Source organism: Typopeltis vanoorti, chromosome 16 (assembly GCF_054136105.1).
Source record: "Typopeltis vanoorti isolate ZY-2024b chromosome 16, IOZ_Tvanoo_1.0, whole genome shotgun sequence".
Classification (NCBI taxonomy): domain Eukaryota; kingdom Metazoa; phylum Arthropoda; class Arachnida; order Uropygi; family Thelyphonidae; genus Typopeltis; species Typopeltis vanoorti.
Window position 1 is genome coordinate 70,831,954 of NC_143564.1, and position 24,293 is coordinate 70,856,246.

Here is a 24,293-nt window from a genome sequence, read left to right on the forward strand (position 1 = left end):
TGCCATCCGGTCCTGGAGCTTTTTTACTGTTTAGATGGGAGATGATATTTATCATTTCTGTCGGATTTGTAGGAGTGATATGTTCGGAGTTAACAGTGTTCTGTCTTAAGGTTGTCCTAACATGACGATGAATCTTGTATACATAAGGTTGATATTTAGATTTGTATAAGATGGATTGCACTGAGATTCTAGGTTATCTACTAGTGCTTCGGCTTTCTCTTCATCTTTGTGAACTGTCCGTTTCTTGGTTTGTATAAGGGGTATGAGTTGCTTTTTGGTGCGGATTGCTCTTAAGAATTTCCATACAGAATGATCTTCAGTCTTGATGTTAGCCAATTTGGTTTCCCATTGATGGTTTCTGTGTTTTTGAAGAGCTTCCCAGACCTGCCTGTTTAGATTGTTCAATACTGTTTTATCTTGTGGGGCTCTGGTTTTGTGGTATCTCTTTCTGGCTCCATTTTTTGCTCTGATTAGCTCCATAATTTCTTCAGGGATATGGTTGGTTGGGTGGATGACAGTGGATTGACTGACTGATTCTATTGCTTTCTGAATATGTATGATTAAATTATTTACTACTGTGTCAATCTCTTCCTTTTTACTGATATTGGGCAGCGGACCAATATGATCGGGAAGAACTTTGGCTAACTTGTCCAATGGTATGAATGTGTGCAGAGGAGAGAATTGATCTGATGAATCTAGATTAAGCACTATGGGACTGGGGTCAGAAGATAATCCGTTGACTGATTCCAATTTGAATTGATATCTTAAATTTTTAAAGATGACAATGTCTGGTACATTCGAGCTACCTGAAGGGCTGAAGTGGGTGGGCTCGGTAGGGCCAGCCATTAAAACAGAGTTGAGCATTGCAAAGTTGAAAAGTGTGTGACCTTTGGTGTTAGTTAATGAGTGTACCAAGCTGTGTGTTTTGAGTTGAGATCTCCAGCTATTATTATGGAGTCATTTGGATCAAGTATGGAGTCCAGATCTGTTGTCAGCAGAGGAATGCTCGGAGGGTTATAAGCAGCATAGATCTTGAGACTCCCAGCATTGCAGGTATGTACCTCCATACTGGTCACCTCCAGGTTTACTGTTTGGGGCTTGCTTATTGTATTATGATTCAAATAACTCTTAATTTGAATTTAACCCACGGATTTTTGGGTTATTAGTTGGTCTTACATGTGTTTCACCAATCAAGATGATATCAGCACTGAGACGAGTTGCAAATTCTTGAAATTCCAAAACCTTGTTCATCAATCCATTTGCATTCTATGCGATTATCTTAAGAGCTTTTGGTTTGAATTTATTACTCATCACAAATGGCTGTATAATGTTTTGAGTGTCTTGCAGGAATCTCTTTCTGGAAGATGTTGAGGGGCATGTCTTGATGAATTCCTGCAGCATAGTGGCAAGTGAGGCTGTTAAAACGGATGTTATGTTGGAGCTTTCTAGCTCGAGAGATGTAGGAGGCTTAGTCCTTGGAGCCTCAGCATATGTTTTCGTCATGGTTGTTCCTTCCTGTGAGGTTGAAGGCGAGGTGTTTCGGACTGGAGGACGATCTGTTTGGTTTCTTAAAACGTTGTTACGTGGAGGAGCAAGATTGACTTTTGTTGATCCTCGATTTTTTGGATTGGAAAGGCATCCCTTATAGTTGGCGGGGTGAGGTCCTCTGCAGTTTGCACAGCATGCTGGAGTCGTGCGTGGCTTGGTGCATGTGATGGTCTGGTGTCCCTCGCCACACTTCAAGCATCTGAAGGCTTCCTTACATAATTTTTGGGCATGTCCAAACCTTTGGCATCTATGGCACTAACCAGCAGATGCTCTTTTCCCAAGAGGCTCAGTTGATATTTTGAATCCGCATACTACTGTCAGTTCATAGATCTGCGTTTGTGTGTTGCTTATTTCCACCAGCACTAAAGGCTTTTGTGCTGGTGGAAATAAGTCTTTATCAGATGTGAGCATCCTGCTCACTTTTACTGGGGAAAGGCCCGACTGGAGAGATCTGTGCTCACATCTTCAGGAGTGATGAAAAACTAATCGCAAAAAAAGTCTCAACAAGAGACGCGTTTAGAAAAGAAATCAATGCCCTAGTCGCCTAAACAGCATAGGTCACAGATAATGAATCATTCCATGTTCAAAGCTATGTTTACTACACACATACACATGGGACAGGACGTGAAGGATTGGCAACAGCAAACTCATTCCACTAATATAAAAGTCATTTTTTGTTACTATATGACTTTTAATACTATCTCTATAGTCTGTTGTCTCTTTCAATGTGTGCTCTGGCTGGTTTATTTGTTTTTCAGGAAGGGAAAGCCAAGTTTGAGTGAATAAATCCTGTTTCCACCTAGACCAGGTAACTCGCCTCCAGAAGACAATGCAGATCTTCCGACTGCGTTACGAAGACTCTTTTTGTCTTTCTCCGATATAATATTTATGCGTATTGATATATTCAATTTATTGTATTCGGTATTATGTTGCTTGGTATTTAATATTACGACGAAAACTCTTAATGTATTTTGTTAATTGATTTCAGATCTCTGATGATCTTTTCAACAGAAATAAAAGGTAAGGAAGAAAAATCAACATTTTTTGAGTGTATATTAATTTGATTATCAAACATAGAATAATAAATATCTATTGGTATTTTGTAGTAGAGTAGAGTAAACAAATAATGTTTGCGCGTTTAAAGTATGTAAAGTATCTGGAACTTAATATGGTTACATATTAAGTTATAATATTTTAACTTAATATGTTAAAATACACGAATTCTGCCAAGAGACTATATTCTCTCTTTAAAAAAAAATAATTAGAGGAAATATAGTCTCTTAACAAATATACAGTGGCTCTGGTTAAGTGTTTTATTTTTAATTTAAAAAAAATCACTTTTAATCAAAAATGTGTAACTTGTGATTAATGATATCATCATCATCAAATTCCTGATATATACGCTCAAGGGATGTATAGGATATGATAGTACTACATGAAAAATTTATATCATTACTAATATTTTGGTTTAAGCCAATAAGAATACAATTTGGTCGGCTAAATCCCAAATTACCAGCCCATACTCGTTCGTTCAGTATCCAGGTAGATACCCAACAGGGTGCACCACGAGAAGGTGAGGATTGGACATTATGTCAGAAACCCTGGTCAGTTCTCTGCATTCTTTTAAAGGCTATTTGGAGGTCTCCTCGCAGTTATACAGCTTTGACCTTTAAGCACACCTGATTAATGACTTTTACATAAAATTCATTAGAACTTTATTTACAAAATCGAAACTATATTTCTCAAAATATAGTTTCTTGGTTACTGAGAGGGTTTCGTGGACATAGTAGTAACTAACACACAGTAACCATAAAGAAAAGTTGAAGGACTTCAGCTCTATGCCTAGAGTGTAAGAGGATGTTTCAAAAAGACTTTTTGAAAAAGTGATGTAACATTAGCGCTTACATGAAAGACTTTATTCCGCCATAGATGATGGATGAGTCAACATTATGACATAGCGAACCAAAATCTGTTTCCGTGGCATGGCGCTTACTCTTGTACACCTCTAACCACTGCAGTATCTTTCGTACGTAGAAATCTGATGGCGCTGCTTTCTTATACGCGTGACCACATCTAGTTTTCCTAGATGTGGTCACGCGTAATAAAAAGGGACACATACTTGCTAACTACACAGGATCCAACAATGCGGTTGTGACAGAATCTACCCATCATAATACGTATGGCAGGGCTGATGCCTTGGACAGTCATACTGCAGAATATTAGACTCCAGTACAGTTTAATGACACTTAATGATCTTTAATCTGATCACAACCCAATACTGCTACAGTTGGGAAACCAAGAAAAACTGTCCCCCTCCACACACACACACACACACACACACACACACACACACACACACACACACACACACACACACACACACACACACACACACACACACACACACACACACTCGTTCCTATCATGGAAAAGGTTGACCAAAGTATTCCCGAAATATATTGGTCCCGTTCCGCTTATAAAATCCAAAGAAATTGAAACAGTTATTAAAGATCTGACTCAACAAATTAACACAGCCTTTACAGCAGTCACTACTTCCACAACTACCTTCAGGCCCACTCACTTGCCAGAAGATATCATGAACCTGATCAAGCAGAAAAATAAGGCCAGAAAAAAGTTTCACAATACCTGCACACCACAAGAAAAACGAATCCTAAACAGACTCAACTCTGCAGTGAGAGATGCCCTTAAATAACATAGAAGTCAACTTTGGGAAGAAAGATTGACTTCTATCTTTCTGACAATCACTCCATTTGGAACTTAATCAGAAAGATCAAAAACAAAACTCTTCTCACTCTCCAAACGGATCTAGGCCTCATCTACACTGATGCAGATAAAGCCGAAGTAATAGCAGAAAATTTAGATAAGCACTGTAAAACCTCATATGAACATCTGGACTTCAATCACATCTACAAGATCCACAAACATGTCAGATGTTCATTAAAATCTTCTGTAACATGCTCCAATCAAATTGCACCCACATTACCAGCAGAAATATATGATATAATCAAGAAATTCAAAAACAAAAAGGCTCCTGGACCTGACGACATCACCAACAAGGTGGTAAAGTTGCTACCACGTATAGCTATTCTACATCTGACCAACATAATAAATTCCATCCTCCGTTTCAAACATTTTCCTTCCTGCTGGAAAGTGACAGATATAATTCCAATCCACAAGACCAGAAAAGACCCACACCTGCCTCAAAGTTACAGACCAATCAGCCTCATCTCAAATCAGGGTAAAATTGCAGAGAAAGTTATTCTTACCAGATTCCAAGCCTCCGTACACAAGTTAAACATTCTTCCTAATGAGCAGTTTGGGTTCCGTCAATTCCATAGTAGCACACAACAGATACATAGACTAGTTGAATACATCTCCACGGGATTCAATTGACATCAATGCACTGGGCTGTTTTCTCGACATAGCCAGTGCATTTGATAAAATCTGGCATTACGGACTACTGCATAAACTGATCTCAACTGGAATACCATTGGAATTGGTTCACTTAATTAAATCATACCTTTTTGACAGGCGTATGCAAGTTAAGATCGGCGGTGCGGTATCAGCACGGAAACTCATCTTGGCTGGAGTCCCACAAGAATCTTTACTCGCACCGATTCTGTTTTTCCATATACACGTGTGATATCCCGCACATTCCATTGTCATCTAGCAAAGCCTTTACGCGGATGATACAGCGATATTAGCCAGATCTCTACAGCCGCATCTTGCCATCAAGAAATTGCAAGAAAACCTACTACTGATTGAAAGGTGGTTTTCAACATGGAAACTGTAAGTAAATCCCCAGAAGAGCATAGCCATGCTATTTGCCAGAAGATCGGTACTTCTTGAAGGGGACATCTTCCTATTCAACACAAAAATCCCGTGGCAAACAGAGAACAAATACATTGGTGTACTACTGGACAGAAGGCTGACTTTCAGCTGCCATATCAAGGCTCTCTGTGTAAAGACATCAAAAGCCATTGCCAGCTCTATCCGCTAATCAACAGGAACAGTAAGCTGAACACCAGAATCTAATTACTTATCTACAAACTGATGATTCGTCCTATACTCACTTACGCTTCTCCGGCTTGGAGCCATACCGATGATATTCTGAAGTTACAATGTGTGCAAAATAAATGTCTACGAATGATCCTAAACGCACCATGGTTCGTAAGAAATGTGCAATTCCATCGGACACAGATATCCCCTATATTTAAACTTTCTTACAGACTATAGCAACAAAGTTCTTTTCAAAAGCATCTGCACACACACCCCAACAAATTGGTTCAACTAGCTGCAAATTACGAAGCAACGGATCACTTCAAACATAAAAGAACAAAAGCCATCTTAAACTCAAATTCTGATGTCTAATCTTCAAGCCCGCTCAGGGTGAGCAATTGGCTCATCAATTTTTCCACTCACCGTTTCCCTGTCAGATAGCTGGGAGTATGAAAAGCCTTTTGTTTCACCATTTATGCCAGAAATGTTAATCGTTAATCAAATTATTCAGCTCCTCCGGGCACAATGCGTTTCACGAGCAATGGACTATTATGTTATTTTTTAAAAGCAACACTTTCATTATCTTTATTTTATTTATGTTAAAATTTTGCCAGTGATATTGGTATCCAGAAATTATTCACACGTCGTTCTACTTAATCCTGCAAGTTTTTATCCCACAAAACTGACACATCGGTTAGAAGAACACACACTATCTATTAAACAGACTCAGAGAACTGATTTCATAGCTTTGGTTGCTTTGGCCGTAATTCGAACCTAAATCATATTATCAAAAATAGTGCAGAGTCTTAAACAGAAACTAATTTTTGCATCTGTGGTGTCGCCGGTGACCCGGTCATATGATTATTATAACTACTACTACTATTTGATACCTTCAAGGTACATGAAATCATTGCAGGAGAGTACTCCATACCACACAACATTGTCTAATCCTCTGCTTAATCCTCGATTTGCAAACTGCATCACTTTTCACCATCTACACACTACAATATCTTTCGTCAACTAATAGTCTTTTTGTCTGTTAATTGCGTGTGTTCTCTGGTCAGTTTGCGAGGTTTTTTTTTTACTGGCAATCTGACCTGCTACCTCTGTGGGAGATCGGCTCTTCAATTGAAAAGCCCATTTAAAGATTCCTCTCGTCACGAAAATCGAACTTTGATATTTTCCAGTCAAAGGGTGCAACGTCGTAGTTGGAAAAACTACGCTTTTTCCAACTACGTTACGTAGGCTTAGAAAAGACAAGCCCTACATTTACGATGCAATTAAGCTTGTGTAGTGGAAATTTAACAAATATCCATGGCTTACTGTGATTCGAACCAGCAGTCCATCTGTTATGACCCGTTAGATGCTAAAGCTGTGGTTCAGTTTTCACCCCCTAACGATGGTCACTTATCTATCTGTTTCTTCTTACGCTTAGACCCGCAATGTACCATGCAGGCTTTCGACACCAGATCCGATTAGAGTAGTTAATCTTTACTCCCGTAGTCTCCCATGTCTGTATAGTGCATGTGTTCTTCTGAGTGGTTGCCTGGGATAAACCACTTTCCACTTTCGTATGAGACTAGCTAACTCATTTTTAATTAAAAAGAATTCATAACGTTTCTCTGCGTCATAGACAACTTTCAAATGCAGCTCTTTCCAAAGGTGCATCATGAATTGTAAATATAAATATTCGAGATTCAGTTCTTAACACAAAGGAATCAGTATCATCCTTCGTCAGGTGTACATTAAAAAAGAAATAACCAGTAAAACCATGGAGGAAATAACTGTAATCATGCTCGCTCTGTTCTTGAGATAGAACTTAATAAAGAACTCAATTTTCTCAAGTCTACTTTTCAACTAAATGGTTATTCTCAAAAAACTACTGATAAATTTCTATTTAATCCTCCAGGTCGCCATAATGAAGAGACCAATAATGTAAAAGGTAATATTTCTATTCCATACATAAGCTCTGTCTCACCCAAATTAGCCAAGGTTCTTAGAAAATACAACATAAGAACTTCATTTACTCCTCTTCCGAAAATACGCTCCCTAGTGAGCCATCCGAAACCTAGACATCATAATCTTAAATATCCTGGTATTTACCAGATCTGGTGCAACTGTGACATACTTCATTTTGGACAAACAGAGAAGTCAATCGAATTACGCATTGAGGAGCACAAGAGAGAGAGAGAGAGAGAGAGAGAGAGAGGTCACTTACAAGAGAACGCGAGCCTGTGCTTTGTCTAGTCATGTTCTATTCTCGGCCAATTCTAATGAAGAAAACCCTAGCAATACAGTCCTATGGAACTAATGAAGTTTTCTTCATTAAGTCTAATAACATTTTCCGTTTCCATGATGAAGTAGAAAGGAAGATAATAGAATCAAAGGCAATCATTCTCAATCCCCTACATCTCAACAACAACCTGAGTTACAATTGTTCAGACTATCATTGTGCTGGGGTCAAAAACTGGCGTTCACGAGATGCTATACGCATGCATACGCCCAACAATGAAGCCAACGTGGGAACAGTTTTGAATGCGCAGACTTCAACGTTTCAACATTGAAATATATATATATATATATATACACACACACACACACTTATTTTCCGTGTTGTTTACAGTTATTTCTTCCTTGTTTTTACTGGTTATTTCTTTTTTAATGTGCACCTGACAAAGGCTGATACAAGCTGAAACTAGTTGTGTAGTACTAATAAACTTTGATTTCATTTCTCTCGGTTCTAGTCATTCAATCTTTTTATAAAAATATTCATATATATATATATATATTAGGATTACCAAGTAATTTTATAAACTTGGTTATATATATATTAGGGTTACCAAGTAATTTTATAAACTTGGTTATTTTACTCCTAATCCCAAGTAAGCAAACAGTTAAGTTTGCATTTAAACGTAGTTCAAGTCTAAAGGTGGTAAAGCTCTGATCACTATTCTTAGTATTTTCCATAATGTAAGGTGTTTATGCTACTCACTGAGGAGATCTCAAAAAAGATTGAAACCAGTCTGGGTAGCGACCCCACCCATAATGTATTGCAGTATACATCTCTTAGTGAGATGTGCTTTACATTATGAAAAATACTAAGAATAGTGATCAGAGTTTTACCCACCTTTACAATGAGTTGCCCTGGTGTTGCATCACCTTTAGACTTGAACTACGTTCAGGTGCAAACTTAACTGGTTGCTTACTTGGTTGGGATTAGGAGTAAAATAACCAAGTTTATAAAATTACTTGGTAACCCTAATACATTATTCCCAAGGTAAAAAAACTTTGTGCGTGTGTGTGTGTGTGTGTGTGTGTGTGTGTGTGTGTGTGTGTTGGCATGGGCAAGCAGGTTTTTTCTCCCAGAAACTCGAGTTTTTTGTCTCCAGAAAATCGACTAGAAACCACATTATTTCAGACATTAATCCACACTTGTTGACACTTGTTGAGCCGTCTCTCTTCACTGCGTGCCACTAAATTAGTGATAGCCTTGGGCCAGCTATCTCTGATTGGCTACCAGTGAAGATTGAACTGTCCACTCATTCTACAAAAGTTAGATAGGGCTAAAACGGCCTCGCATACTCCCTATACAGGAATAAAAAGGCCTTAGCTGATTATATATATATATATATATATATATATATAAAACCAATATCCACTGCCTCTGCGGGAGATCGGCACTTTTAACTGAAAAGCCCATTTAAAGATTTCTCTCGTCACGAAAATCGAACTTTGATATTTTCCAGTCAAAGGGTGCAACGTTGTAGTTGGACTCTTTGTATAGGTTTGTATATCGTTTCTTTTCTTTTCTCTCCTATTTTCTTTCTTTTTTAAAGAATGCATTTTAATAACAACAAAACAAAAATCAGTGCGATATTGATGTGAGGATAAAACTGCATATATATAAAAATGTGAAATATCATATGAAGGAGAAAAAGACATAAAATTAAAAACTTCAAAATTTTTACAGATTATAGGCCTGATAAATAGAACACTCAACACAAATATAGTACAAAAAAAAAAAAAAACACGCTTGAAAATATACAATATTTTAGCAGTGCCCACATTATTATATGGCAGTGAAATTTGCGCAATAAACAAACAAGATAAACAAAGAATAAAAACAAGTGAAATGAGATTTATGAGAACTGCCAAATACACATTATTAGATCAAAAAAGGAACGAAGACATTTTATAACAACTAAAAATAAAATCAATAGGAAAAAAAAAACTAAACAGTTATAAACAAAAATGGTTTGAACATGTAAACCGAATGGCCAACATCCGACATCGTAAACAAATACTAAAATATAATCCAATTGGAAAGAGAAGAAGCAGAGTAGATCATTATCCATCCAATATCAAAAAAGGATATTGGATGGATAATGAGACCGGAACAGACCAATATTGTCTATACCCGTAATTAGTGTTATGATGATGACATATAAAAAGACATTATTCCTGATACATGCAAACAAAAAAAGTTTGCCACAGAAACCTGACAAGTTTTAATCGCAATTTCATCTCAGTTGAGGAACTTTGCAATGAAAAACAAACCCAAAGATGAATATATTTTAAAATTAGGCAATTGCGACGTATTTAGTTTTTTTTTAATGATTATTCTGAAAAATTCGATTAAAAAAACATAAAAGGTTATTTATATTCTATTGCGTTACAGACGTTAGTACAGCAATACATGCATATATACAGGCAGTTCACCTACATACAGCAGAACACCGTTAACGAGACTGTAAGAATGATGTCATTCGTTGCAACAATACGCTTATAAGGCTTATAAGCACATTGGCGTGCTGTGTATGATATTTTTAAACATCGTAAAAAGAATACATTCTATGAGTTTACGCTGATATTTAATATTTAAAATACGTTTATGTCATTTTAAATTACTTTAAAAAATGCCCGAAACTCCCCCCACACACATACACATTATGATTAAAAAAGAAAAATTAAAAAAAAAAAAAGAGAGAGACGCTTATACAACGAATTAATGCTTCCGTGAGAGAGCATACCCCCTCCCCCCCCAAATCCTCACTAGTAGTATGAAATCTTTTAAGGGCCATCCTAACAGTACGATACTAATATAATGTAATATAATATACAATTTTTAAACCAGTATATTACAAGCATATACAAAAGGGACCATTCACTCAGTATATCATATGGTATAGCTTGTCTCGCATTCAAATCTCTTTAATTTGAAAATGCAATAATTCCAAACTTCTAACTGTGATTCATGTATTCGTAACTAAGTATTCAGTTATAATGTTACTATTTTATAACAATTTTTACAAAAAGAAATAAGAGTGATTCACTTACCTGCAACACAGATAAAGTATATGCATTTAATCTATAATCAAAAATATTTAAATGTCTTATTGTACTATTTACATAGTATGGAATTGTGAACTACAGAAAACAATAACTGTATCGTTTCTTTCTTTTTTGAAGAATGCATTTTAATAACAGCGAAACAAAAATCAGAGCGATATTGATGTGATGATAAAACTGCATACATATAAATTACTAAATTCCATGAAATGAACGTGCTTTTTTCCGGCGTGACCAACAACGTATTATTTTCTTTTATTTTTAAGAACTTGTTGTAGTACTGTCTCGCTTCAACGCCGTTGGTATTTTACGCCATATATTGTTTAAATAATCCTGCAATATTCAAGTGTACGAGATATTGTAAATTAGCTTCTAATGGCTAATTAAAAGAGAAAACACTTTCTCTTGTCTCGTATAATAACGGAGATGATTTATAAGGTGCATTTTATGCATTAATAAATTTTAAAAGCGAAATGTTTATTTAACAAATTTTATTTTTAAAAGGTCATTACACATCAACTTCCTGAAATTCGGTTTAATAATTTGAAGACTTACTAAAATTCTTTCATAGCAGAATGGTTTCTTCTACATTCTCCTTCTTCGATGAATGTTAGAAATAAATCTTTCAACAATGACTTTTCTTAGCGGTGAGTTGCAACCTCGTGAATTAAAAGATACTGTCTCTTATGCCGCGATGAGACAGTGCCTCAATTCATTGAAGGCCTGAAAAAGTTCCATGTTTGGTCTCTAGAAATTTCCTTAGTCTACTGACAATACTTATTATAGACTTATCAACTTTCATAGGTGAAGTCCCATACTGTGTATATATTTGGTAGGTAGGTTGCTTGCCGAGGGAGGAAGCATTTGATTTGAAGACTTATTCTTTGGGAAACACACGCCAAGGGAGACTGTTCGAGAATACAGGTTCTGTGAGTTTGGAGTTGAAGTGTGTGTGTGGGGGGGGGGGGGGATGGGCGTGCGTGCGTGCGTGCGTGAGCGAGAGAGAGAGAGAGTGTGTATTGGCGACAGCTGCTGCACGTGTTTCAACGGATTTAGTAGGAAGTTGAGGAATTATCGATGTTAGTTCATATGAACAGTTGCCATGGAAATATTTATAAAGGAAATGCTGTAGAAACCAAACACCTGTGTAAAAGTGGGCAGAGTGAATTGGTAAGAGAATGCTCATTAAACACCACTCTCGATCCAAGGAGGTGGGTTCGAATCCCGATGTGAGCATGGATGTTTGTGTTTTTGATAAAATTCTTCTACCACTTTAGATTGAAGATGAATTTCAGTGGTGGGGTGAGACCAGTGCCCTGTTTATTGAAGATCTGAAGTGGTCGAGGTAAAGGTAAAGGTTCCGAATTATGTAAATAAAATAATAAAGCAAGTATAATAAAATCAAAAAAAAAAAAATCAGCTAACGTCTATTTGTTCCCGAATAGGGAGTAGGCGGGGCCGTTTACCCTATCAAACTTTTTGGAGACTGAGTGGGCAGTTCAATCTCCACTGGTAGCCAATCAGAGAGATAGCTGGCCCAAGGCTATCACTGATTCATCGGTACTCAGTGAAGAAAGCGGCACGCTAGTGCCGCCATCTCGTGGTCCCAAACCCTAACACAATATTTTTAATGTCTGAAAATAGTGTGGGTTCGACGGTCGATTTTCTTAAGTTTACGTGACGAAAAACCCGAGTTTCGGGGAGAAAAAACCCACTAGCCCGTGCCAGAGATCGACTAATTCGGGAACCAGTCGAAAAAAGGAGTAGAAAAATTTCCTCTAGTCGGCGACTAAATTTGAACCACCAAATCCTTTCTTCGTGCGGTCAAGTACCGTAGAGTGCACACGCCACTTCTACTGAGCTACACAGGCTCTCTATAAATAATAAAAAACTAAATATGTTGCAGTTACCTCATTTGAAAATATATTAATCTTTGGGATGGGAATTACTGGGGAGGAAAGGGAATTACTCCTCATACCAAAAACTCATCCAGCTGTCATTCAACTTCGAGAATTCCTGGTTTTAAATTCTAAGTACAGACATGAAGTTCTGGTTTTGTCACTTTTAGCAAGTGCCTACCACCTGGATATGCATGTTTAGTCGAGATAAATGCTTAAAACCACCTGTAGATACAATAATTTGATAGTATTGCGTGGGGCAGTGAGGTATCGCACGAACTAGCTGTCTGGAAGTGCTTTATACACTATTTCAGTGACATTGTCAAAGGGGGGGATCGAAGTCTCTCACAGTAACATCTCATAAAGTAAATGCACCGTTTTTCAAAGATTGAGTAATCGTTGATTCTCAACTGATAGCTACAGCCAGGGCCGGGGGAAGCGGGCATGCGATGCATTCAGGCGCTGCTGCGGTGGCACGGTTCATAAGTTCAATTTTCAGAAAAAAAAAATCAGCTAACGCCTTTTTATTCCCGTATATATATATATAGGGTGTAGGCGAAGCCGTTTTTAGCCCTTTCTAACATATGGAAACTGAGTGGGCAGTTCAATCTCCACTGGTACCCAATCAGAGATAGCTGGCCCAAGGCTATCACTGATTAAGCGGCATGCAGTGAAGAGTGACGGCTCAACAAGTGCCCGAGTTTCCAAGAGAAAAAACCCGCTTGCCCATGCCAGAGATCGCCTAACTCGGGAACCGGTCGAAAAAAGGCTTTGAAAAATTTCCCCTAGTCGCCGACTAGACTCGAAACCAAGTCTTCCTTCGTGCGGACAAGCACCGTGGTGTACAAACACCACATCCACTGAGTATATTTTATTAAAACGATAACAAGTAAATACATAGTAGTAAAATATTTACATCATAAATATATATATATATACATACAGATTACATTCAGGTCTAACTCTTAATACGTTTGTACTACTGTTATCAGATCAATAACAAATAAATATACATAGTAGTAAAAATAAACACATCATAAGTAGATATATACATCACATATTTACGTTTGTTATAACCTCCTTAGGGGTACTGTTTTAGTATTTGTTACAAGTAATTCATTTTGTGAATTTACTTCTCATAGTCTTTAACAGGGATCAGTTACATGACATTTCAATTAGTTACATTAAGGTTTAACTCTTAATATCTTTGTATTACTGTTATTATACAAATAAAAATAAATACACAGCAGTAAAATAGATACATCATTGATAGATATATTTCTCATATGTTTGCATATGCTTTAACCTCTTTAAGGTGTTATCATTTGTTTCAAGTAATTCATTTTGTGAATTACTTCTCATAGTCTTTAACAGGGATCAGTTACATGACATTTCCATTAGTTACATTTAGGTTTAATTCTTAATACTTTTGTATTACTGTTATTAACAATTTTAATTGTTAGCTATTTTACCACACCATTATTTGATTACATATTTCGAGTCATTGAAGTTCACTTAGCATTCCTGATAATTTAGCATTAGTTAATTTGATGCAAGCGAATTCCCAAGGACTCCCATTCCTCTGCGTTCATCCTTTTCAATTGGATAGAATTCCTCATGACATCTTGCAAGTATCTATTGAATTTTGTTTGGATGTTTTCATCACGTGTTCTGTCATGCATGTGGTCACACCTGTATGTCCAAATAGTATACATTGTTATGATAATTGTGATTGTTTGTACTCTGCTTAACTTTTTCTCATTTAGCCAAAATATTAGATTTTCATTAATTGTTTTTTTATTCTTATGAATTATAATTAATTATAATTCATAAGAATTATACAAAATAGATTAAAAAACACCTACGAAGAAATGATAGGCATAGAACAAGCTGATTTCCGAGGAAACTATTCAACAATAGACCAAATTTTCACATAGCACCAACTAGCAGAACTCAGCTGGGAAGACCATAAAGAACTATATTGTTGTTTTGTGGACTTTAAACAAGCTTTCGATAACATCAACAGAGAAATCCTTCTCCAAATTCTACTAGAAAAAGCAATAGACAAATATATAATACAGTTTCTGATAAAATATTACTCTAATACAAATGCAATAATTAAAAAGGACACACAACAGAACCCATAGAGATCCAAAAAGGAGTAATGCAAGGATGCCCATTATCCCCATGCCTATTCAACATATATCTAGAAGTTGTAAAGAAAGCAATAGACAATGAGCCTGGAATCAATGTCAACGGTTTAAACATAAATAATATCAAATATGCAGATGATCTCGTCCTTCTTGCAAGAACCTCAAATGAACTACAAAAGTTGATCCACAAGCTAAATGAAACCTGTAAAACATATGACATGACAATAAATATACAAAAGACAAAAGCGATGAAAATAAGGAGGAACAGAACTACCATCTCAGCCACCCTAAACAGAGAACAATTAGAACAAGTAGACAACTTCATATACCTTGGATCAAAACTAACAGAAACAATAGATGAACTCAAAACAATCAAACACAGAATAGCGATAGGATGGACCACCATGGGAAAATTACAGAAAATCTGGAAAACAAACAAGATATATAAACAAGCCAAAATCAAATTATATGAAACAATAATTATACCAACAGTCATCTATGGAGCAGAAGCGTGGACAGTTAAAAAAAGAGATGAGAAAAAACTGCTGGCATTTGAAATGAAATGCTTAAGAAAAATAAATAGAACAAGTTGGATAGAAAAGAAAACAAACATCACAGTCAGATAAGAACTATTGTATAAAAAGACAATAATAGAAAAAATTAGAAAACAACAACTGAGATGGTTTGGACACACTGTATGCATGGATGCAGGCAGACTTCCTAACGTCCTAATCAATACTTTTCCAACTGAAAAAAGAAGACCTGGAAGACCAAGAATTACCTGGCTGAAATTAATAAAGAACATCTCGGGATGCAGAACATATAAGGAACTTTTTCGAACAGCAAGGAATAGAGAAGACTGGAAGATCCTGCTCAACAGAAGACTCAGCCCATCTTAGACGGAAGAGAAGAAGAAGAAGAATTAATTGTTTGATTCTGTGGCATCCATTGTTTCACAATACTTCAGATTTCTTCTGCTTTTTTACAATAAATCATCATGTGATAAAGTATTTCTGGCTCTTTACAGAATTGACAGGTTGCAAGACCATCTAATTGTATTCCTTTTGCTACAACCCACATTTTGGTTGGCAAACATGCATGATGAACTTTAAAGAAAAAGGTTTTGTAGAACGGATTTATTGGAAGACGAAATATATTGTTTAACACTGAACTTAGTTTGATCTCCCCTCTTTTTTGTTCTCGATGCTGTGGTATTAGAAAAATGGTTCTAGTTAGCATTGCATATGTTCTTGTTTTCGTATATAGTAATTTCTCAATGCCGTAATTTTTTTCTATAAACCGCTATCCTTCAGCCATTTCGGTGAACATTCTGGGTGGTCTCTTTTTGATCGAAGGAAGAGAGCTGATGACTTTGTCAGGGAGGCATTTTTGTAGAAAAGCAATTGCATATCCATGGTATGGTTTATTATGTGCTTTTGCTGCAGTTATGCCTGATAATCAAGGTCTTTAGGTGTGTGTTAACTAGGCCGAGATCGCCAACTTCCATTTCGTGAAAAAGTGTTGTACAGCGTATTGGTTCATATTTTGAACCCCATATGTATGTTGCAAAGAGCCTGTGAATTTTATCTGCCCACTGTCCATGGTATGGAATGTTATGTATTTTGTACCACAGTCTGGAGGCTAAGTACATATTGCAAATCCTAGCTTTGCCTCTCGCGGAAAGGTGTCTATTTCGCATATTATTAATTTTTTTTAAATATGGCTTCGTACAACTCTTTCCATTGATCTACATATGTGTCTATACCTCTAATTTTTATTCCTAATACTGGCAAGTAGTTCTCAACATTCCAGCCGGTATTTTTGGTTACTTCTTCAAGTCACCAACCACCAAACAGCAGGACTTCGCCACGTTCACCCTAAGAGATGAAGCCTTTGCAAAGGAGCCTAATATTTTTATTGTTTGCTCCATGGATTTTTCATTTTCTAGTGTGAGTGTTATGTCGTCTGCATAAGCTAACAATTCTGCTTCGCTTTCTCCTTGAATATTTGTTCCTTGAATTTGTTTATTTGTGTTTATTGCTCTGATTAGTGGTTCGATTGCTAATACAAAGAGGGCCATAGAAAGAGAGGGTCCCCTTGTCGTACGGAACAATTGATTTGGACAGGTGTGGAGAGTTTTTTATTTATGATTATACGACTTTGTGCATTTTCATAAAATATTTTTAACCAGTTCCTAAAGTTTTCTCCAAATCCTAATATTTTTGCTATTTCAAAGATGTATTCATAACTCACTGTGTCAAAAGCTCTTTTTATGTCTAAACAGTAATATGCATGGTCTGTTGGTCAATTGATAGTATTCGTATATTCATCTAAGATGTGTTATGGTATCTGTTATATTTCTTCCTTTAACTGCACATGCTTGATTAGGCGATACAAGTCTCTGTAGACATCTCTGTATTCTTTTTGTGAGGATTTTTGAGATTATTTTATAGTCAGTGTTTAACAATGTCATACCTCTCCATTTTTTTATATCCTTCAGTTATTCTGGATCGGAAATTTTTGGTATTAATGTGATATATCCACCGTTGAAGTTTTCTGGTTTTGCCTGTGTTTCTAACATTTGTTTAATCATTCTCATAAACAAGTTTTCAAACTTTTGAAAGTATCTTTTGTAGAATTCGCCAGTTAAATCATCTGCTCTGGGAGATTTTCCTTTCGGGAGATGCTTTATTGTATTTTTGCATTTCGATATTGTAATGGGGGCATCAATCTCTTCAGCCTCCGTTTTAATTATCTTGGGTAGAAATGACACGAATTTATTTCGTTCAGTGGCATCACTCTCTTTTCCTGTGAATAGAGCTGTAAAGTGTTTGTAGGAAACCCTCAGTAAGTCTGCATCTTCTTGCAATATTTCCCCGTCATAATGCAGAGCCTTTATCCTTCTTCTTTCGTTGCTGTTTCTTTCAAATAACCAGGCAGTGGTTATTTGAAAGAGAGTGTTTTGTGGATGTTTTGCCTTCATCGTTTTCATCATTTTCTACAGCTTTTGAACGCGCTCGTAACCATGCACCTTCTATTTCCTTGTATTGTAATTCTTTTCTTTTATTTTTTAATTGATTTATTTCTGCTTTTACTTGTCTGTTTGTTCTGTCTGAGTAGTATAAGCTAGATAACTTTTTAAGAGCTTCTTCCTATTCTCTCTTTTGCTGATTCTTTATTTTACTTCCTATTCGGATAGCTGCCTTTTTGATGTTTAATTTAAATATTTCCCACGCAATAATTGCGTTTTCATATTTTTCAGATTCTACTATTATATTTTCTACTTGCGTATTAAACTCACTTTCCTCTGATAGTTTTTCATTGAATTTACATAATGGAAAGTTCCGATTAATATATGTTTTTAGTTTTTCTTTTTGCGAATACTGAATAACTTCAGTATTCGCAAAAAGAATAGCCTCTATTATATAGTGATCACTGAATATGAATACGACTGGAGAATGTTAACATTCTTTACGGTTATTCCTCGATAGGTTGGAAGGTAAATTCTGTCTATTCTAGATGCATTGCCCGGGGCGAAGTGGGTGAATTCTTTTTTCATCGGATATAAAAACCTGAAACCACCAGTAAGTCCACAATCTTTAAAGATGTTAGTGTATTCCTTCTGTGGTACTTCAGTTATTTTCTCTTGGTCTTTTAACTTATTTTCTATAAAATTCATGTCGCCTGCAACTATGGCAATGCTTTTTTACAATAGATGATGTTTCATTTATTTCCAAAATATATTCTTTTCTGCAGGTATTGTTGGTCCAGATACATTAATAAATGTGCATACTTTGTTTTCTACTACTATATCTGTTTCTAAAACTTTATGCCTTATGGGTACCTCATGAGAAAGTAACCGAATATCTGGGGTGCGTTTTATTAGAGTTATCTGAGTTACATTTAGCGAACCAGCCTGTGGCTGTTGTGTCAAAATTTATTTAAGAAATTTCAAATAATTTAAATTTTTATTATCGTAAAAGAACCACACACGCCCGGATCGTTACAAGGGCGTTTAGATAGAAATTGCATGCGGCAAAGACACTAGCGCCGGTTCTGGCTACAGCAGAATGCAAAAGAACCTTTACTACAAACATACTATAGGGTAATTATTCCATCGCTTATCAAAATTAGACTTTATATATATAATATAAATTAAATTAAATAAAAATTAAAATTTTTCCCGCGTTTTGTTAACAAAGAGTTTTAGAAAGATAGCTCCTGCTGTCACTATTTCCAGTCTTTATTTAAAACTCAAGTGCCAAGAAATCCGAAAAGGAAAAAAATTGACCCACCACACATAAAAGTCACTATGCAAGGTTGAGCAACAGAACGAAACAACTTCCAACAATTATTGAACGATTTCGTTTTAAATTTTTTTAAATACTTGTGTACCGTGTTTGTGTGTGTGGGGAGGGGGAGGATGTAGGAATAATTGATATTAAATGATTAATTGGAACTTCACCATTAATAGTTCTTTTAACAAATAAAACTGCCAAACACTACTTCGGACATTACATAAAATCAGCTGGCCTGATTGGCCGAGTGGTTAGTGAATCCGCTCTCCAGCCAAAAGGCTGCGGGTTCGAATCCCACCGGAGGCACGGATGATTGTGATTGTCTGTGAAAATAGTGGCGGTCGGCGGTAGATGGTGCTGGTGTAGATGATGAAGGTAGTTGAGGTTAGTGGAATGGTGGAGACAGAAAGCAGGTGCCCTCCCTCGATGAGTCTTTGGACTCCCTGGAGGTGTTAAGTAGTAATATATATATATATTATTATATGTATATCATTGCACTGTGTAGGCCAGGGAACTGCAGTGCAGCGATGTACCGCAGGGCTTAATACTTCATCCTTTGCAGTTCAATTTATACATTAATGATATACACATGTCAGCCACTGAATTAGAAACTTTTTTAATATTGTGTTTCTGTACAGACATGCGACTGGCAATAACTATCCTCTTCAATTCCCTGGACATAGTTTAGTGAGATACGGGTCGAGAACAGCCTTCATTAAATGATTCAATCAATTGTTGCACACAGGAAGTCTGTTCTGTTTACCTGAACAAGCTTTCTCGTTCCTGACAGACTATCTTAGGACCAGCTACCTCTCCAGGATAAACAAAGTGGGTTATTTTTCCACTGATTAAACATCCCAGATATCTCGCCTTTTGAGAAACCAGTCAGCTCTGCTTTTTCAAAATCATGGCCAGATGGGATCCAACAATAAGCCCTTTATCGAATTCCAAAATATCCTTCGTTTTTCCCCATTGTGATCAATGCTGTTGACAATTACTGACCAGCAGCATTGTAACTACATGTGGTTACACATGTGACCAAGTATTTTGCATATGCGCTGCGTAAGTGATGTTTATGTACCTCTGCATAAAGGTTTCTGATTCAGTGGCCGGTATGTGTCCATCATAGATATGGTAAATAATTTAAAGGAAGATATTCAGTTACTCAGGGCCTTCGCCAGATTAGATCGCGCCCTAAAGCAAACAATTAAATATCGCCCATGATAGATTATAAGACAAAAATATAAGAAAATCTCTAATTGCTATTTTGTTTTCATTACAAGAGAAATATTAATGCAAAACAATTACATAATAATATTAATCAAATGTTTGCTGTATGGGGGATATCGCACAATAAAACTTTTTATAAACTCTTCTAAATTTAAATTATAAGCTATGTCTGCCTCTATCGATATAGTTGCTAGACCAACCAATCTTTCTTGGGTCATTGTTGTTTGCAAATAATTTTTAATCCATTTAAGCTTGGAAAAACTTCTTTCCGCACTTGCTACACTAACAGGAATTGTTAACAATATCTTTAGAGCAGTGGTTACGTTGGGATAAATATCTACAAGATTTTGGTTATACATATATATATATATATATATATATATATATATATATATATATGATAAAATTTGGTGAGGACCACTTTTCTCTTGTATTATTTTTGAGATAATTTTTAATTCTTCAAATAAATATATTGCATCTACATCAGATGTAAAATATCTTGTTTTCCTAATACGGTGTCTACTGCAATATGGCTGAACGAGCGCCCTTAATTAAGTGGAGCCATGAGGCAGGCTGCCTCTATGCTACACCCTGTCGATTGTACTGCAGTTGCTTGTTGATGATACAAAGATAAGAATAGCGAGAGTCAATGAAAATTATCCAGTGATCCTATAGGATGATTTAAAGAGACTGACAGTAGGAGCAAAATGAATGGCTACCATTTTAACATGGCTAAGTGTGGTGGAACTGCACTGCAGGAAACGGACAAGGCGAGAGTTGGGGGAATTTTCATGGACAGGGAAAGGAAATTTAGGGAACATTGGTATCCAAAAAATGCAAACCATACTGACAAAGACGAATAACGAACTTATTATTCTCCTTTATTGGGCTTTGATAAAGCCATTGTGGACTATTGCAAAGAGATCTGGATTCCGTGGGATGATGGAGTGGTAGAGATGATTCGGAGACGAGTGACCAAGATTGTCGCAATTCAATAGAATGCTCCCTGTGAGAATAGATTGAAAGTCTGTTTTTTTTTTATCTTTATGAATAAGAGAGGATATGATAGAAGCATATACATTATTAAAAGTGTTTTATAGGACTGACCCCAAAGACTTTTTTTTTTCTTCAGCATATGAGAGGAAGAGAGAGAACAATGGGCCACTGCTGGAAAATATATAAGAGTATTGCTAGCTAGAGTGTCAGGCTTAGACTTTTTTGCTTGAAGGGCAGTAAATAGGTGGAATGGGTTGATAGAAGGGTTGTGTGCTGTTTTGTTGGTGAATGAGTTAAAAAAAACTCTGCTGATGCCTTTTATTCCCGTATATACAGGGAGTAAGCGAGACCGTTTCCGCCCTATCTAACATTTGGAGACTAAGTGGGCAGTTCAATCTCCACTGGTAGCCAGTCAGAGATAGCTGATCCAAGGCTATCACTAATTAAGCAGCACACAGTGAAGAGACGGTAAACAAGTGTCGTCATCTCATGGTTCCTAACCCTAACAATATTTTTATGAAAGAAAATAGCATGGATTCTGCGGTCAATTTTCTTGCTTACGCGACGAAAAACTCGACTTTCTGGGGAAAAAAAAAAAAACCCGCTTGCCAGTACCAAAGATCGGCTAACTTCCCAAGTCGAAAAAAGGCTTAGAAAAAGTTCCTTTAGTGGCGACTAGAATCGAACTCGTGATACACTCTTCAATGCTAAATACCACTTCCACTGAGTATATTTTATTAAACCCATAACAAATAAATACATACCAGTAAAAATAAATGCATCATAAATATATATATCATATATTTACATATGCTTTACCCTCCTTAGGGGTATTACTATTTGTTACAGATACTGTGCGGCCACAGATGTGAGATCCCTCAACACTTCTGCACATGTCAGAAGAAGAAGAAGGGTAATTCATTCCGATAATAGGGTAATCAATGCGTTTCGTGGGATAAGTGTTTATTATTACATGTCGGGAAATTAGATTTTCTTCTATGAAAATTGTTGTTTTTAACTGATAACTATTTTGCTTGTGCAACCTTTATGTATAAAGCATTTGATTTCGCGCGTTGGTAACGAATTCGTACATCACCTTATTCCTTTCTCCCCTTCAACACGAATTGACTCTTCTTGGCACATTGCCAGCCAAGGGTCTCTCGGGTCTGTGGTCGGACAGTAAACAGGCCTTCGTGAGTTCAAAGACAGGTATATGTATTTTGTGAATAATGGTTAGGGTGGGTCTCCCACGATGAATCTTTGACCCCATGGAGATGCCTAACAAATAACAACAACAATAATAATATATTTCTTATTTTGATAGTGTATCACCGAATATACTTCATATTAATAAAAAAATTGTATACTTTTCAATAAGGACTGGATTCGTATATGATGATCGTTTGAAAGATTATTGTTGTCTCTGGGATCCTGACTGTCCAGAAAATGGATGTCGAATAACTTCTACTATTGAAAAGTGCGAAAAATATGGACTTCTTGACAGGTGTTATAAAATCAATGTAAGTTGAATAAACAAAATGCAAATATTTTAATTCTATATTTTAGGTACATCTTATTGTTATATGGATGGCTATGACCGGACATTGTCAAATTTTTATATCCTAATTGCCAGCCTGGTTGGCCAAATGGTAAACGGAGTAGCTCTCCAACTAACAAATCGTGGGGTCGAATTTCGCCGTGGGCATGGATGTTTATGATTTTCTTTAGGTGGCAGACGGATTTCATTGCCCAGTGTGAGATCATCGCTCTGCTTATTGGAGGCCTGAAGTAACTTGGACAAGTTCCATGTTTGGTTTCTAGAATATGTTAAAATAAATAAAAAGTTACAAAAATTATATAAAATTGATAAAAAATGAAAAAAAAGAATCCTTAGCCTACCCATGGTGGAAATGTACTACAGGGTTACTAAAATCTTTTGTGGGCAGGAACCACATAAAAAAAAAGTATGATGACTGCATACGGCACTAAATTATGAAATGTGCCAGATGTTTAAGTTTTTTTTTAATGAATAATGTGAATAGTGTTAATTGATTTTAAGTAATAAATGCATTATTTTGTTAACAAAATAATGCATTGTATTAATATTATTATATCTGTAATCAGTAAACGGGACACTGAAAATTAATGCCTATGGGTGCTAGAAACATTAATACAACCTCTGAACCATGGTTCAGATTTTGTACTAAATTGATATAAAACAAGTTTAGGAATAAAAAATAGTATACTTCAAAATAGTATACTCTCACTAAATAATTGTACTAGTTCCAAGCTCCAGCATATGATTGCTAACTTGGAGCAGTAGATTTTAAATTAATGATGACCAAAATCTCGTTAATACAAAATTAGTTTATACAAAGTTCTCATTTATACAAGATACATATCATCCTCTTCCTAAGGGATAGAATTGTATATATATTCCTATTGATCTATTTCAGAAAAAAAAAATCAGCTAACGCCTTTTTATTCCCGTATATACGGGAGTAGGCGAGGCCATTTAGCCCTATCTAACTTTTGGAGACTGAGTGGGCAGTTCAATCTCCACTGATACCCAATCAGAGACAGATGGCCCAAGGCTATCACTAATTAAGCGGTACGCAGTGAAGAGAGACGGCTCAAATGTGCCGCCATCTCGTGGTCTCTAACCCTAACACAATATATTTAATGTCTGAAATAATGTGGGTTCTACGGTCGATTTTCTTGAGTTTACAGGACGAAAAACCCGAGTTTCCGGGAGGAAAAACCTGCTTGCCTGTGCCAGAGATCGACTAACTCGGGAACCG

The 24,293-nt window shown here is 36.3% G+C and overlaps 2 protein-coding genes across 4 annotated transcripts in view; one reads left to right on the plus strand and one right to left on the minus strand.

The window, feature by feature from the left end:
- The window catches only part of LOC150098114 (poly(A) RNA polymerase gld-2 homolog A-like), a 315,041-nt gene extending 303,992 nt beyond the window's left edge, over positions 1–11,049 (minus strand). The window contains exon 1 of the mRNA XM_090406209.1: positions 10,906–11,049. The gene's annotated coding sequence lies outside the window, so the exon portion shown is untranslated. The remainder of the gene's footprint in view (positions 1–10,905) is intronic.
- LOC150098116 (polyamine deacetylase HDAC10-like) overlaps positions 1–24,293 on the plus strand; it is a 420,755-nt gene that overhangs the window by 34,478 nt on the left and 361,984 nt on the right. For all 3 annotated transcript variants that reach the window (XM_090406206.1, XM_090406205.1, XM_090406204.1), the window contains exons 3-4: positions 2,537–2,568; positions 22,871–23,012. In XM_090406206.1, the coding sequence (XP_090262332.1) occupies positions 2,537–2,568; positions 22,871–23,012 (174 nt within the window). The remainder of the gene's footprint in view (positions 1–2,536; positions 2,569–22,870; positions 23,013–24,293) is intronic.